The following is a 17,426-nucleotide window of genomic DNA, read 5'->3' as shown; positions in this document are numbered from 1 at the left end:
TCTTAAGAACGGGTCACTCACGTATTCTCACGGAAGTTTTGTTATTAAAATGTACTAAAATCCATCGTGTTGCTAATCGAACTGAAATTTTGCGAATAGCCTTTATTGCCTTACCCCCTTGTTCATAAAACTTTACGGGCCTGATTTAGTGAAATTATGTTTTATCCTTTTCTTACTAATACATAAGTCAAAATGACAGATATGAAAGAAATGACGATTATGAATAAGGGGGTTAATCGCGACGTGAGGTTCCATACAAGGCGGGGTGGGGTGGAAGTATCCATTCTTTATGAAATACTATTAGCACATAAGACAATTGAGGTCACCACACATTTTAAACGCTCCCATACTAATTTCATATGGAAACGCGACTCATGTATGTATTATAAATTGAAATTATGTTCTAAAAATTAAAGCTCAGGGGTTTACTTGGGTCGTTTTGATATAAAATGGTGTAGAATATGTGTAGATTACAACTGAGCTCCAATGCATTTTACAAATAAACTAGCACCTATAATATATATATATATATATATATATATATATATATATATACGATAATCGTTTTTATCGTTTAATTTTCTTTCCTAAGCAGTTTTGGGTTATAAAATTACTAATATTTATATCGTCAAAAATATTTTGATAAAATATTAATAATACTTAGGTACTTACTTAAATCGATTAGGCGATTTCGTAGAAAAAATGTGACGTCACACTAGGGGGGAGGGGTTTGCCAAATGTGACCAAGTGTGACAAGGAGGGGGGGAGGGGTCAAAAAACCTAGAAATTCGTGTGACGTAATTAATGGATGACGCCTTATATGTGTGTTGACCTCATGCTCTTTGAAACGCAATAATGCAGTGTCTGTGTGGTCTGTGGATGTAACGGGAGGGAGTACTGACTTCTGGAGTGCGTGGCGGCGGGGTCGCGCAGGTCGAGGCTGCTGGTGGAGTTGGCGAGGATGGTGCTGGCGCCGGCGCTGACGCTGAGCAGCGAGCCGGAGCTGGCGGCGCCCAGCGCGCCACCCGCCGGCGGCGCCTTCTCCGGCACCACGAAGTTGCTCTTGCTAGGGGCGGCACTAGGGGACGACTTCGAACGCCGACTGAACACAAACACTTCATGTTATAAATAATAAATAAATATTATAGGACATTTTTACACAGATTGACCAAGCCCCACAGTAAGCTCAAGAAGGCTTGTATTGTGGGTACTCAGACAACGATATATACACCGTGAAATTTTAGTGGTTGTTTTCCCGCAACGAAATGATTCTGCTATCGATATACAGTCGATGTGTAATCTTTTTTTTAAATAATGTTAAGAAATGCCAGATTTATAAATGTGTCGAACGAAACTCGAAAGTGACCTAACACCAGTAGTAGCACTGCAGTAGTACCTACCTAATTCTTTAGAGTGAATGAAACAAAATAACCTAAAAAGTAGTTCCATTTATTTTTCCTTCACACATTTTACGTGCAGTTAGTTTGCAGATCCTTAAAAGTAAACATAACAAGTTAAGATCAAGCTTTTAATGATCAAAAACTTAAACAAACACTTAAACTTCCCGATACCGCAATAATTGTTCGAACTGCAATCCGCCACGTTCAATACACAATCACCTCTGCCCTGTGCATGTGCTGGCGTTTGAAACTGCCCGTGGTTAAGCAGCCGCTGTGTTGCGACGACAATTGTTCGTCCGTGTGGAACTTGGGGGTTTAAAATCCCCCGAAGACGCAGCGACTGTAAATGGTCCGGTTCCGCGTAAAGTCGCCGGGCGGCGTGGGAGTCGTAGTTAGCCCTAGCGTACAGCTTCACCATCGCGACGTACTCTAAATTAGAATATTCGTAATGTCGATCCATTTTACTAGAAATATCAGTGATGACATTGACAGGAACTGTTATCACATTAGTTTAATAAGCGAAGAGGATGTAATTATTCGATTTACCAAAGTTGATACAACGTAATGGCAATCATCAAACTAATAAAAAGGTTTTATTTCAACTATTAATCGTGAAGGAACAGTCTAAGTAAATTTTAATTTCAGTTGTCAAACAGTAAAGCACTCTAGCCTGTCACACAGTTTAAAAAAGTAACATGTGCTTGTTTATTTGTTTATCTGTTTACAATATCGGGAACTGTCGTCGACTTGCAGTTTTAGTGTGTTATTATTGTTTTTCGCTTGTTCGAGTTCAGGTTATTTTTTTTGTAATTTTTTTTTTTGAAAACAGTTTATTTATAAGTTTGTCTATCATAATTCGAAAGTACTACCGATAGCAAATCGCCCTGCCGCGGGAAAACAACCACTAAAATTTCACGGTGTATAATATTAAATACTTAAATACATATAGAAAACAACCATGACTCGGGAACAAATATCTGTGTCATCACACAAATAAATACCCTTACTGGGATTCGAACCCAGGACCATCGGCTTCACAGGCAGGGTCGCTACCCACTAGGCCAGACCGGTCGTCGATGTTAGTATGGGTTGACATATTTTTTGCTTACGTTTTATGTTTATTACTAGTATTATTTCAAGATAAAAGTTATGTTTATATACATTTTTGTTTGTAAGAGCCAGTTTACCAAAAAGGTGGTATTCATTATAAACAGAAACATTACTTCACGTCGCTGATCGCATAAAAAACACACTGGGCTGTGAGTAATTGTGATGCTTCTACATGACTGTTATGAATTAGGTTTAACAAATTTATTACAAGATTCTTGTAGTGATCTGTGAGACCGAATTTTGCTCGGAAAACATATAAAAACTCAAAAATGCGCGTTTTCCCATGGATAAGATGTAGCTAGATCGATTTTTCGCCCCCGATGGCCCATATAGGAAATTTAATAGAATCCCCGAAATATATAAATAAAAAAGAACTGCTCGTTTAAAGGTAATAAGATAACTTAGAATTTAACATAATAAGAGCGGATACAAAAAGACAGAACTCAAGAAAGTAAAGCACAGTACTCACTTGCGGTAGATGTATGCGAGCGCCACCGCGAGCAGCGCCAGCAGCACTAGGGCTCCGAGCGCGAGCGCGCCGGCGAACATGAGCACGCCGCCGCCGCGCTCGCGCGACAGCAGCCGCGCGCCCACGTGCACGATCACGGGCACTGACGTCTGATACATACATCAATAAATATCATCACGGGAAACACTTAGGGCTGATTTTAGACGGCGCGCGAACTAGCATGCGATTTTAGTTACATTGCGGACTGTTGGTTACGTTCAATCCAACCGACCGATCAAAAACCGGAATGTAATGAAACTCGCGTGCCAGTTCTTGCATCGTCTAAATAGGGCTTTAGGCTTCCACCAGTCCAATTTCTTTGTCAAATGTCATTGCGTCTCACTTTCTCATTAAGTAAAATGTGAGACGCAATACACTTTGGACAAAGAAATTGGACAGATGAAATACCACCCTACATAAATCGACCTAGTCTCGCATAAAGCTTGTGTTGTTTGTTGTACTAGACGACGATACATGTACACAGATAATAGATAGAATACTTAAATGCATAGAAAACGTTCATAACTCAAGAAAATCGGTGATAAACACACTTACATACGAGCCCCGATGCAAATTATTTCGTCTAGTTCCACGCAACAATTTTGTTTATTTTAATAATTTTTACACATGAACATAAAATGACCCAGTAATGGGAACCATAATATCAATGTTTAATGTAGTTTATTTTGATCGTATAATAAAATTGCATGAGACTTTTATTGCTGAAAACAATGACTTTTAAAAAACGTTGTCCAAATCATATTGTCCTCTCCTACAGCACTACTGCATGCATGGGCTCGAAACAAAATTGTCAGTACATTGGCAGAGCCCTGTTGCTTTCCATAGTAATAGCCCTTTTCACATATGTTGTAATCCTACCCGTCAATAAAAAAAAAGCATTTTTTTTTCTTTCAGTCAAACGGCATTTTTTGTATTTGGATTTAGTTATTGCAGAGTATTGCCATATAAAATTAAATTACATTAGTATAAGCATTAAATATTAGTACTTTTTAAACTAAAACATTATTTCTGAACAAACGCGAGAACCTCAAAAAATGGTCTCACTAGACGAAAACATGTGCATCGGGGCTCGTATACATATGCCCTTACCAGGATTCGAAACCCGGGACCCCCTGTTTCGTAGGCAGAGGCAGCACCGAGTAGACGAGAAGGCCGTTAATAAAAGAAAACTTAAAAAAAAAGGCCAAGGGAGTGTCGGATCACGCACAGTATGATATTACATACCTATGTAGTTTTAAAAAATGGCTTGTTAAAAATAGGTACATATGTATTTGTTTGTGTCTGTTTATGTATTTAATGTTTTGCTACATTATCGCATTGGGTTCCGCCTGTAATGATAATTGTATGTGTGGAAAAAATAATAATATAGAGCTGCAAGACTTCTTGTATAATTAATTTGAATGAACATGGCAGTTTGAGTTGTGCCTTAAACTTAAAAAAAAAATTGTTGATGACGTTTTCGATGTGAAGGTCCCATTTGATTTGAGTGATGCTCGAGTGGCTTGATTTTTAAATTATTATTCATTCTACCTTATTTCCTATCAGAAAAGTGCTGTATATGTCTCAACAGGAATTGCGATTGGCGGATTCGTCTTCTTTGCACACTCAGCGTCGCATCGTCCGACAACATAGGATTTTATCGAAGAATTGCCATTTCCCAGTGGCCCAGCCCATGTGCCCAGTAGTAATGTAGTGTTATAGCGCTACCTGTCTCGGCGGGGAGCCCGAGTCGATGGCGGTGGCCACCACGTGCAGCACGCTGGAGTTGAGCGTCGACAGCGCGTTCTGCCGCATGAACATCTCGCCCGCGTCGTTTATGTAGAACATGCTGCGACAGACCAACAGTTAACACTAACTTGCACTTACTTACAAATAAGAACTAATATGAATCTGCCATCACCGCGTATGTTATAGGTGAGAAGAACGAAATAATGATAAATGGAATTAAACACACATACCTATATTAGCTATTAGATCGTTTATCCAATATCCAACTAATTTAAGCAATGGCGTAGCGTGAACTAATATGGCCGTGGGCGAGTCGCATCTACGAAGCCCTTTCAATGCGCCTAAAAGGGCCCCGCGCGAGGCCCCCCTTGGGGCGCGAGGCGGTGAGCGACAGCCCACTTCGCCTACGCCTAGCTACGCCACTGAATTTAAGTTTGTAATGTTTTATGAATAAGGGCGTAGACGTAGATATATGTCGTAGCTAGATCGTATAATTAGCCATTTGGTGTGTATAAAATGAACGGCCATGATATTATTGGCTAGATCAATCAATACACTACTTACGTTTAAAATGGAATACCATACTGTGACTGACAAGTCACATAAGTAATTAAATGGCCAAGAGTCACATGGTAAATGTGTGGTGACCGCGAGTATTTTTGAAGGTAGTCTAATAGTAGTAACGTATGCTAACCTGGCGTCGGAGCCGCGCAGCGTGAGCGTGACGTTGTCGCCGGCGTCGCCGTCGAACACGTCGAGCCGGCCCACCGCCAGCAGCCCGCCCGCGCCCTCCGCCGCCTCCACGCGGAACTCGTACTGCGGGTACTTGAACCGCGGCTCCCACTCGTTCACGTTCAGCACCGTTATGTTTATCGACGCCGTGTCGTTCTGGAATTATATCTTTACCGTTTAAAGGGGCCCAAAGATTACCAGTTCGCCGGACAATATCAGCCTTTCAGTTGTTCGGAACTGACAGGCTGATATCGTAAGGCGAATTGGTAATCTGTGGGCCCCTTTACGCATCTAATTATCTACGATCTTAGCGAAAGTCAACAAAGATGGCGTGAACTGATCGAGTCATTATATTTATATGTAAATCGGCCTTTGAGCCTCGAAACTACTTTTTTTCCGATTAAGTAAATTCATTTAAACAGATGCATTCAAACAAATCCCACCACTATAATAATGCTAACCATTTATTTGCCAGTTGTCTTGTAACAGGATACTCGATGAAAAAAATAACAATGGTCCATTCGCAACTCGTAATAAAATAGACAGATCTTTAGAAAATAGATCGAAAAGTGACGTATTATGTTATTTGCAGTCTAAATGCGAGTGCCTAAGTACACTTGAAGACCACGGACGCAACTGAGAAAGCAGGACGGTTCTCTGTGCTAATTTTTCTGAGTTCTCTGGTATGGGTTGCCATGAAATAAGATGGTAGTTGGTATTTACATTTGACGCACGAAGTTTAACAAATAGTAAGCAATGATTTATGGTATACTATTTAGTACACCTACTTTTTCAGTGAATTTCGCGGAGCACAGGCATAAACCGTCGTAAAAGGCCTGACTAGTTGCATTTCTAACCTAACCCATGAAGACATTGCTTGAAGTGATACTTACATATATACCATCGGTGACCATGACTTGGTAATAGTACTCGGGCGTGGTCTCGTAGTCTAAAGCCCGCCGCAGCAGCACCTCGCCCGCGCTGTTTATAGCGAACTTGTCCAGGAAGCCCCGGTCCGACACGTAGAATTGGAAAGGCGGCTGTTGATCATAAATAACTGTTATCTAAACTTAACACATTAGCACTTTGTACCTTTTGAACGCCGCGCGTGTCGTGCGCGCCGGGTCATCATGAACCTTGCTGGATTGCACGAAGGTTGATATTGGGCTGTAGCCGCGAGCGTCAGTTGACGTCTTTGGCAGTCAAAAGGTTAAATATGCAATTTGGAACCGAGCGAGTTTGATTTTACTAAAAGCTTATTCGTATAGTGACGGTCAAAGTCATAAATATGTACCTATCTATTTCTTGAGAATAATCTAATTCCTTGAAATAAGGAAAAAAGAGTAGACATATTTACGTAAGCAGACATATATACAAACTTCAGCATGTTGTATGTACTGCGACTGCGAGTAGTGAAGGGAATTCTACTTATTCTTACTTTAATGTACATTTTATTTATGTATGTAAGTATGTATATAGTCGTCTAGGACCCATAGTACAAGCTTTGCTTAGTATGAAGCCCGGTCGATCTGCGTAAGATTGTCGCCATATTATATCAACTAAACTATGAAAGATCCATACCGACTGTCGGTCGGCGGGCGGCTCGGTGTGCAGCGTGAGCAGCGGCGTGCCGAGCGGCGCGTGCTCGGGCACGCGCGCGGTGAAGGCGCGCCGCGTGAACCGCACCGGCCGGCGGCTGAGCGCGCCCGAGCGCCGGCTCACGGCCAGCGTCGCCAGCGCGTACCGGTCCGCGTTGTCCACTTGGGTAGCCTTTACAATATAACATTATTGCAATACTTGTTTTCAAAATATGGACTGTGTATTACCCGTGCAGTGACATCAAACTGCCCAAACAGTTAACCCAAACCCAAACAAATAAAAACCTTTTTTTTATGTAAGTAATTGCCAAGTAGTGAGTCAAGAGTGTGCATGATGTATCTGAGTTATTAATGTTAGTATAGTAGCATTCGAGTCCATTGATCGAATCCAGCACTAGATGATGAAAATGACTGCATTTTCATCATCCAGTGAATTTTATGGAGACCGTTACCAAAAAAGCAATGGAGCATTCCATGAAATTGTCTACCGTTGTCCCGTACAAACGCGAAGTTTCGGAAGATTTAAAGGCATAAGAGTTTCCTTTTCTAACTATGACAAATGGTCAAAAATATGCACAGAAAAATAATCGCCTACTTTAAATGCCAAGAAAAAAGTCGCAACACAGGAAATAAAATGCGTTTGTACGGGACAGCCCGTGGAATGCTCCCAATACGCTTTCACTATTTAACGTTTAAATAATTTCTGTGGACCTGGATTGGGCGAGCTGGAATCAAAAGTAGACCATCATTCCAGTCTCTGGACTGGAATGCTTACTGGGATCGATGTGAACCGGGCATTAGGGTAGAGGTACAATGGCGCGCAAATGAGCGGCAGGTACAGGTTGGCCTCTATGGCTTTTATTGGATAGGATGACAGCTCCACGTGACATACTTTGCTCTAAAATATTGTTAATTATACAGAATTCGATGGGTTACTTATACTTCTTCTAGTTGTTAGGGGCTATATAAGGCTCCAAAGCCTATGTATCACTGCGAACATCCCTGATCTATTGTGATCGCCACCTACTCTCGATCCAAACCTGCAACTTCAAACTGCTGCAGTATCTTTTTGTACTCGAAAGATTAACTCCTCCGCGCGCAATGTGTCCGCCCAGGAAGTCACGAGTACTCATTCATTAGGCAAGGGCACTCTGTGAGGATGTGCAAGGGCGTCTCCTCTGCCTCCACACAGGGTCTGTACCGCCCCATGTCACGTTTCCCCAGTGGCGGATTTCCCATAAGGCACAGTAGGCCCGGGCCTAGGGCGGCGAGATATTAGGGGCGGCAAATTGTGACAAAAAATTCGCTGATGATAGTGATGATAACAAAAAATAACTCAAAATTAGGCCTGGCAACGAATTCTCAAAAAAGGTACCTATAGAGGGAAATGCTTGAAACACAATTTTTGACTTTGTACCTAACTTTATTTGGACTATCTAGGAGGTAAACTAAACATATCAAAAGTCCCCGGCCGTAGCCCTTGAGCCGGGGGAAGAGAGGTTTGAAGGTCACATTTTTCAGTTTTTCGCTTATGTTTCGGAAACTATGTGTTCTAACGACATGATCATTATACAAAATGAAAGTTGGTCAAATTTGCTACCAGCTACAATTTTTACGATATCTGGACTTCTGGAGGGCCCTCCACACTTGTGCGCGAATCGCGGCACGAAGCCGCGAACGCGAGTGTGGCGTCGATTTTGCATATTGTTGACGCCTTCGTGCCTTGTTTCCCGTTTACAGGGTTCCGTACCTCAAAAGGAAAAAACGGAACCCTTCTCCGAAACTGCTGGACCAATTAAGTTGAAATTTGGCACACATATGTAAGTTTATGACCCAAAGATGGACGTGTAACGTAAATAAATGAATTTTAAATATGGAGGCCATTTTTGGGGGGTAAATGAGAAAATTTAAAAATTTAGTTTTTCAAACTATATCGTGTTACATATCAAATCAAAGAGCTCATTGTAAGAATCTCAAATATTTTTTTTTTTAATTTTAGGATGAATAGTTTAGCAGTTATTCAAGAAAATAGGAAAAAAAATGTTTTTCTTATGCTTCTTTTTTAGATTTTTTGAATGTTTTTGTAGGTAAGTACATAAAAAGTCAATGTTATTGGTAAAATGAATAAGCATTTGCTTATTTTTTTCGTATAACCTATGCTCCTATGATCATGCCACAAGGACGTATACTTTCTAAGATATAATAAGCGAAAAACCGAAAAATGTGACCTTCAAACCAAACCCCCCTACTTTTGATATGTTCACCTCCTAACGAGAACTAAGTAAAAAATGTGTCCCAAGCATTTCCCTCTATAATACCTATATCTTTTCGTTGCCTGATCTAAATGTAGTCAATATGATGGGTGCTGATGCGGAGCAAGGGGCGGCTACAAGGCTTGGGGCCTAGGGCGGCAAATACTGCAAATCCGCCACTGCGTTTCCCCGTGGTGTGCATGGGCTTATTTAGACCGCAATGCCCAGTAAGCACCCTTACCAAGTTGCGCAGTTGGTTCCTAAACAGCGCTAAGGCGTACTTCTACTTACTCTTATAACGACTGTGACGGGAGCGGTAGTCTCAAGCAGCTGCCTCGTGGCCGCGACCCGGCCCGTCTCCCTGTCGACGAGGACCATCTCCCGCTTGTCGCCCGTCACCGTGTAGTAAAGCGGGGCGTTTATGCCGACGTCCTGGTCCACGGCTGCGATCGGCCCCGGCGCGGTGTTGAGGATCGTACCCTACAATGTGCACAATTATAACTAGAGATGCACCGGATATTCGGTTACTAGCCGGCAAGTCTTAATCATAATCGTACTTGTTTATTATTTTAAAACAATTTAAGCATTCCACTGAATTGCACGAGCACTCAATTAGGACCTAGAAATGTGTCCGCGCGAACGTTCACTAGGAAACAGGTCAAACCTGCGGAATGCGCACCTGAAAAACCGAAATGTAGGTCTAAGTTCCGCTGGCCTAATATTCGGCGGCCGGATACCGGATGTTCGGCCGATGATTAGGCCGAATATCCGGTTTCCGGTATCCGGCCAAACAGCTATCCGTTGCATCTCTAATTATAACACACTGACATGGGTTTGGGTAGTCAAATATACTGTTCCTGCTGTCTGTCCTAAACTAACATTAAAATGTTAGTTCAATTTTTATTTCTTTACTTTCCAAAAGCATAGTTTAAGACGGCCCTGGATCTACATATCTCCTAGGCTCTCGCCTAGTGGTGGGTTTCTTCATGGGGGGCCAGAAATTTTAGAGGAGGGCCATAATTGCAGTTAAAATCCATTTTTATCATTTCACGGGCCATATACATTATTTCTCCGGACCTTCGGCGAGCTGGATAAAATTATTTCGCGGGTCGCACTTTGCCCACCACTGCTCTAGCATGTAACCTTAAAGACTAATTCTTACTAAAAACTAGCTCTGGTTAATTTATGTTTTTTGAAGGATGCTTCTTATTTTATTATTGTCTTTAAATAATATACTTTTTACTATGGTAAATAGCCATACGCGAGGCAATATCCTCGCGCACAAAACAGTGCTAGCTCTGTGTGGACCAGGCTATTCACCATAGTAAAAAGTATATTATTTAAAAACATTCATAATATAAGAAGCAGCCTTCAAAGAACATAAATTAATCAGACCTAGTTCTTAGTAAGAACTGCTTAGTCCTTAAGGTTACAGACTAGAACAGTGGTGGGCACTCTGTGTGGACCCGGCTAATTAGTTAATTACTCATGGGCGCAAAGTTGTTGATATATCATGGATCTTTTATGACCAACCGAATAAAATATCTAATTGAAATTAATATAGTTTGGTATAAAGAGATGGTTTTGTTTAATTACCTCAACAGCATCATCAGGGAGGAGTGCAGTATAATGGTCATGAGTAAACTTTGGATTCTGATCATCTGCATCAAGCACCTCTACAAAGAGAGTAGTGTCATTGTGCAAGGGTGGCCGGCCTTGATCCTGGGCCCTGAGGGTCACTGTGAAGTTGCTCAGGGTCTCGTAGTCTAATGCTTGCTTGACTATCAATACACTGTCAAGTTCATTTGCAAACCCAAAATATTCCTGCAGATAAAGGAAAAATAAAATATTTACTAGAATTACTATTAATAAATAAAAAAACATAAAAATTAATAATATACATGCGCATAATCGTCTTTTCATTCATGGCACACCATTTATATAATTTTTCTGTTTCCTAAGATATTTAGCAGAAAGCAGCGTGCTAGGTACATTTAGCCGGGTACCTATGGCCTAATAGCATATAATACCCTTAATTTATATATTTACCTAGTTACAAATTTGTACATTTCTGTACCTATTTAACATAATAATAGTTATTTGTTTTACAAGGGGGCAAAGTTGTTGTTTAACCGCTCATGCTAATATTGATACCCGAGCAAGCGAAAGATTCCAAAATTGAACCACGAGCGTAGCAAGTGGTTCGAAAAATGGAATCTTGAGCGTTGCGAGGGTTTCAAAGCACGAGGGTTAAACAAAATTTGCCCCCGAGTGAAACACAACATTTTTCACCACACCAACCCGAAGCAAATATTAAATGTAAAATATCAAACAAAATTAAACCAAATCAAATCCATACGAATGTTATTAAATATTTATCATCCTAAATCATCATTTAAAAGACAATTTTATCAGCAAACATAAGAAAACAACTCAAAATTTGCATTTGATTACTTTGCCTCACATGTGAATAAAATGTAACTTTGCTATCAGTTTTTGAAGTGCAAAGTAAGCCTTTCCGAGCTGGTGTGGTGAAAGAACAAATAACTATTACTACTATATATTTTTTACCATATTATTTTCTATCAAACCTGGTGTACAGACTGTACAGTTCTGTCATACTTCAGATTCATCCCAATTTACTATACAACAAAGTTGAAATTAAAAATAGGAGAATTTTGTATGCTGAGCGTTACAAAGGTGTTAGAATGAGTACGGTTTTTGTAACTGGGTAAATTGTGTGAGAATTACCTCACAATTGAATATCATTTTTTTATTATTTAAACTAGAATTTAAATATAATTTAAACTAGAAATTATGTAAGTAATACATAATATGCAAAGAAATGGTTTTGCTACAATGAGTTTGTTTCTTACACATCATGCTGGATGCAATAATTCAAATCTCATAAGCAAATGCTCAATTCGCTTGCGCAAGTAAATTATAATGCTTATAAATATTTCATGCATAAAAACACATAAGAACAATAAACAATAAGGTAAAAATACAACAGCAAACTCGCTTAGCAGAGTAATAGCTTGGCTATTAATTATCAAAGATAATGCTTGTTAGGTTACGCTTGAATCATCATCATTCTAAGGCACAATACATTTATTGCAAGACAACAACAATGATTGGTTATGTTATAGAATATAATATGCAGATGGCTTTATATATATCATACAAAAGGATGTTTAGAATTAATTATCACTTATTAAAATACAAATAAGGAACACAAACCGAATTAGGTCCTGGCATAACTGAATAATGAATGGTAGCATGGGGCCCGGGCTGGTCCGCATCAGTGGCTCGCAGGGCAGGCAGGACGCGCGACCCCACCGCGGTCAACTCTGACAACCGCACACGGTATGGAGATCCAACCCATACTGGAGCATTGTCATTCACATCCCACACCCTCACAGATACAGGAATTATAAAACTCTGAAATGTATGAAATCAAATCAGAACAATCTCAATATTATTTAAGAGCAGTAACAATTCAATTTGGTGAAATTTTACACATAGATTTAGAACTTTTAAAAAATGAAAAAGGCCTTTATTCATTGTCAAATGTTTACATAGTAATTAGAAAATAAAACTAAAACTTATAATATGTGTTTTACTAATGAATCCCTAGTGGGTATAGGCCTCCTCCTGGAGGAGGCCTTTAGAAACTTATGACATGTAAAATAACACTTGCAGTCTATGGTATCAAAATCACTTCAGTTATCTTGGTCTAACTCTTAGTCTCATTTTTAATTACTGCATGGCTGTGTTATGTTATGTTGAACTCTTTCAATAGCACTTAAGAATAATTTGTGGTCCAGGATAAAAATTCATATAGAAAGTGATATCTTACAGGATCGGTGGTTCTTCGTCGATCACATCTCACGTTAACATAAATATTTGAAGGGCCTAGTCTCTCTTCCCTGTCAAGAAAACGTAATAGGGTCAAGTTTTTGGTGCCCGGAGCAATGCCCAATGCTGCATCTTTTTCTTGCAATTTGAGGGATATATTGCCATCATCTTCACTTGGATCGCCATTGACACTGAGAGTGCCTGAAAATGTATACACATAAAATTAACAAATATTATATATATATTTTTGAAATAGGTAGTAAGGTAAAACATAGATTAGATACAAAATAAATTTCACGATGAGTAGATATAATCAAGTATCATTAAGCAAAATGAGACAAAATACACATTGGACAAAGAAAATGGACAGGTGGAATATTCTTCAAGTCCTCATTTTTAGGGTTCCGTACCCAAACGGTAAAACGGGACCCTATTACTAAGACTCTGCTGTCCGTCCGTCCATCCGTCCGTCCGTCTGTCTGTCACCAGGCTGTATCTCACGAACCGTGATAGCTAGACAGTTGAAATTTTCACAGATGATGTATTTCTGTTGCCGCTATAACAACAAATACTAAAAACAGAACAAAATAAAGATTGAAGTGGGGCTTCCATACAACGTGATTTTTGACCGAAGTTAAGCAACGTCTGGCGAGGTCAGTACTTGGATGGGTGACCGTTTTTTTTTTGCCTTTTTTTGCATTATGGTACGGAACCCTTCGTGCGCGAGTCCGACTTGCACTTGTCCGGTTTTTTTTTGTATAACCGACGAACGAGACGGTATAGAATGTTAAGGCGATATAATACATTTAGGGGAATTAGACACATACCTATAACGCTTCCAACCGGGGTATCTTCGCTGATAAAAAAGCTTTCCACCGCGCCACCATTCATTAAGTAGCATCGGCTGTCTTGAATAGCTGTAAAAACGCTTACACATAACAAACATACGTGATAACAGTATCATTCTCAATACTTGCAATTTCATCAAAGTTGGCATTGAACTAAACAAATTCTACTAATAATATAATACACAAAGTACACAAATAGGGAAAATTATATTTTTGATTACAGAGCAAAAAGTAAAGTAGATTAAGTAGATTACGTTAAGTTCAAGTAGACCTTTCCCCTTTTCCGTCAAGTGTCAAGAAAATAAATCGAAAATTGTTATCTGCATTCTGCATCCCTATCAGTCAAATATGCAAGAGTGATAGAGAGGCAAATAATTAATTGCGATTTATCGATGTTAGCGGTAGACCCCAAAGGTTTGTTATGGGCTCTATAGATGCAACAATTTTATTTGATTTATGCGGCAACTCGTTAACTAATCTAACCTAATTATATTTCCATCTCACTTTGTTGTGTTACTTGTGTTATAAATGTAAAGCCGATTAACCCATTGTGTGCTTTTGTCAAAAATTTGCTACTGGATTAATAACTTAAATTATGTGGTACGGATCTCGGTACGGATACGAGGACAAGGCATACGGCACAAGCCGTAACAGACTACCGCACCGCAACCTTGGTGCGGTCACACTGGCGATCACATATCAATAGACCAAAAAAAATCTGCAGCGGAGTTGATAGCCCATACACTGTACGTGGGTTAAGGACTCGGCTATAAGTTAGAGCGAGAAAGAGATATTTTGACCGCACCAAAGTCGCGGTGCGGTGCGGTAGTCTGTTACGGCTTTTACTCTGTGCACTGGCAGCTGGCACGGTGCACGGTGCCTCGAGGCAAGTTTTCCATTTGGAGCACAATAAATAAATACCCAGTGGTAGCTCGTGTTCTTGTCTCTCTCACTGAGCGTAAGCGTGAGCGAGATGTAAGACCAAAAGTACGTGCCTGGGAGCGCGAATAGAGTCGGACCAAGAAAAGTCTGCAGTGGATTTGATAGCCCACGCAGTGCAAGTGTTATTTTAAACGTCAGACTTCTATAAAATTATGACGTATAAATAACACTTGCACTGCGTGGGCTATCAAATCCGCTGCAGACTTTCCTTGGTCCGATTCTAGTCATAAATATTTTCGAGCGGTTTTTGGGTATGTTAGTTTGAGTGGTGTAGTATATTAGAAGTATTTAATAAACGATTTAAAAGAAAAAGGCTTCGGTGACCTAGGTCCTTTGATTTTTCTGATATAAATCACTATAAAAGGCCTGCTACACGGTCGCCGACAAGCCCCCAAACCGCGTGGCCTTGGTCTGTCCCGGACCGTGTAGACGGTTGTTACCAACAAAATTTGACCAAAACTGTCCAAGGACAGACCAAGGTCAGACGGTTAGAAGGCTTGTCGGCGACCGTGTAGCAAGCCTTTAAAATTCAAATGGGAGCGACCGCTCTCAAGTAAATAAATTTAAAATCTTTATTTATTGAACTATCACACAAATAGTTGTAATATTTATAACATAATCAACTTTTTATTCCGTATACACTTACATTATATATATATATATATACTACAACTAGGGTTGCCAGATGGTCGGGATTTGGCGGGATTCTCCCGATTTTTAGCAGGTGTTCCCGATTCCCGACAAAGTGTAAACTGTCCCGAAAAACAGCCTCACGTTATAAAACAATAATTTCAAGTTCCGAACTGCCGTCGAGCGAGCGAACAGACGTATTGCCAATAATGTAAAATATCGTTGTATTTAATACAATTACTCTAATTTGAATGTATTTTTTTCCCGACTCAAGTCCTAAAATCCCGAAAAATTTATATTGTTTCCCGATAATAGCGCCTTTCGATCTGGCAACCCTAACTACAACGATAAACAGTCTCTACTGTAATAAAACTGCCGAAACCTCCCCATGGGTCGCGCGGCACCATGGTAAATTACTTCAAATAGGTACCCACTTCAATAGTAAAGTACACTGCGTATATTTCTCGGCTTAGGGTTTAATTAAGATTACCCACTCTGCATGCGTATTTCCCCAATGCAGTATACATACCTACTCCCTTTGCTAAACGACACGAAATTCACCAATTTATTTGCTATACCATAAGTAATTAGGTACCTACGGATTTCAATCAAATAATCAATCATGACTCATGAAAATCGGAATAATACTGTGTAATAAGTTTGATGTCGTCAATAAGTTTAATAGCATGGTAATGAGGACGCTGACTCGCCATTAGTACAAGTCCGGCACTTATCTATCCAGGCCAGGACAAGGGGTGGTGGGCGCGAGGCTATTTCCTCTTTCCTCCGCTGGCACGGGAAATAGAACGTTGTCCGCTTTGTTTGGAGTTGCGTTTCAACTTTTTTATTGTTACCCCATGGGAACAGTTAAAAATTGTGGCGGAGCGGAGACTGCCGTTAAGCCTGATTTGTTTTATTAACGTTGCCTAACCGTTACATGTTACATACCTATCTAGTTGTATGTGTTAAATATGTCTACAGTTTAGGTATAACGTGCTTAATAGTCTGGCAAGCCAGTTGCAATAATACATACTTTGGTTGCAATGTTAATATACTCTTTCATCAAATCTTTATGGGAGATCGATCTTTTGCGCCTTTTACTTGTAAATAAGTAAGGTATGCCGATTTTTCCTACCGACAAAATGACAAGCTATTGCCCAGACTATCAGAAACAAATTGCAGCAAAGATGAAAAGTAAAAAAAAAAGTAACATACAAAAATTTGTTGCCAAACCTAATAATGACCCATAAGTCTTCGCTTCGCTGATTACACTTTCTATTATTTGCATTCTAATCTATTGCTAAATAAGATTAAGATTGCCATACATTATGCGTCTAACTTAGATAATAGGGACTGTAGTAAATAGAATCAGGCGTTACTTTGCGGAAATACATATTAATTAAAACTACAATATTACCTACTAGCTAGTCAATCAGTGCTAAGTGTGCTAACCCGTTATACTTACTTGCGTATTTTTTACAATGCAGGCAACGGAAACCCCCGACAACGACGGAAACGCCGGGCGTCAGACCGTCAACAACTCCTGAGGATGCCTCGTAGAGAGGCGAAACACGTGTCGAGTATTATTCTTTTGGTGGTGGTTTGTTATATTTATTTGCGTATTTATTTTTGCGGTGGGAGGGTGGGAACTAGGTGCAAAATTGAACCATGTTTCACTACTATACTTACTTATCTAAAACTTGCAAAAGAGGTAAGGAATTATCATCATCATCTCAGCCATAAGACAAACACCGCAAACATAGGCCTCCCCCTTTAAGGAATTATATTTGCGGCGAATT

The 17,426-nt window shown here is 39.9% G+C and overlaps 1 protein-coding gene and 1 long non-coding RNA gene across 2 annotated transcripts in view; one reads left to right on the top strand and one right to left on the bottom strand.

Annotated features, from left to right (window-relative positions):
* Window positions 1–17,426, top strand: part of LOC134679018 (uncharacterized) — a 473,913-nt gene that overhangs the window by 320,613 nt on the left and 135,874 nt on the right. The window lies entirely within an intron of this gene.
* LOC134678371 (protocadherin Fat 4) overlaps window positions 1–17,426 on the bottom strand; it is a 28,473-nt gene that overhangs the window by 3,308 nt on the left and 7,739 nt on the right. The window contains exons 2-12 of the mRNA XM_063536922.1: window positions 14,035–14,124; window positions 13,209–13,408; window positions 12,590–12,790; window positions 10,946–11,173; window positions 9,641–9,829; window positions 7,081–7,269; window positions 6,393–6,539; window positions 5,462–5,655; window positions 4,747–4,867; window positions 2,980–3,128; window positions 903–1,102 (exon numbers count right to left, since the gene is read on the bottom strand). Coding sequence (XP_063392992.1) covers window positions 903–1,102; window positions 2,980–3,128; window positions 4,747–4,867; window positions 5,462–5,655; window positions 6,393–6,539; window positions 7,081–7,269; window positions 9,641–9,829; window positions 10,946–11,173; window positions 12,590–12,790; window positions 13,209–13,408; window positions 14,035–14,124 — 1,908 coding nt within the window. The remainder of the gene's footprint in view (window positions 1–902; window positions 1,103–2,979; window positions 3,129–4,746; window positions 4,868–5,461; window positions 5,656–6,392; window positions 6,540–7,080; window positions 7,270–9,640; window positions 9,830–10,945; window positions 11,174–12,589; window positions 12,791–13,208; window positions 13,409–14,034; window positions 14,125–17,426) is intronic.

The sequence above is a fragment of the Cydia fagiglandana genome, chromosome Z (genome assembly GCF_963556715.1).
Source record: "Cydia fagiglandana chromosome Z, ilCydFagi1.1, whole genome shotgun sequence".
NCBI classification, from domain to species: domain Eukaryota; kingdom Metazoa; phylum Arthropoda; class Insecta; order Lepidoptera; family Tortricidae; genus Cydia; species Cydia fagiglandana.
Note: the sequence above shows the minus strand (reverse complement) of the source record. Positions and strands in the feature narration are given on the sequence as shown.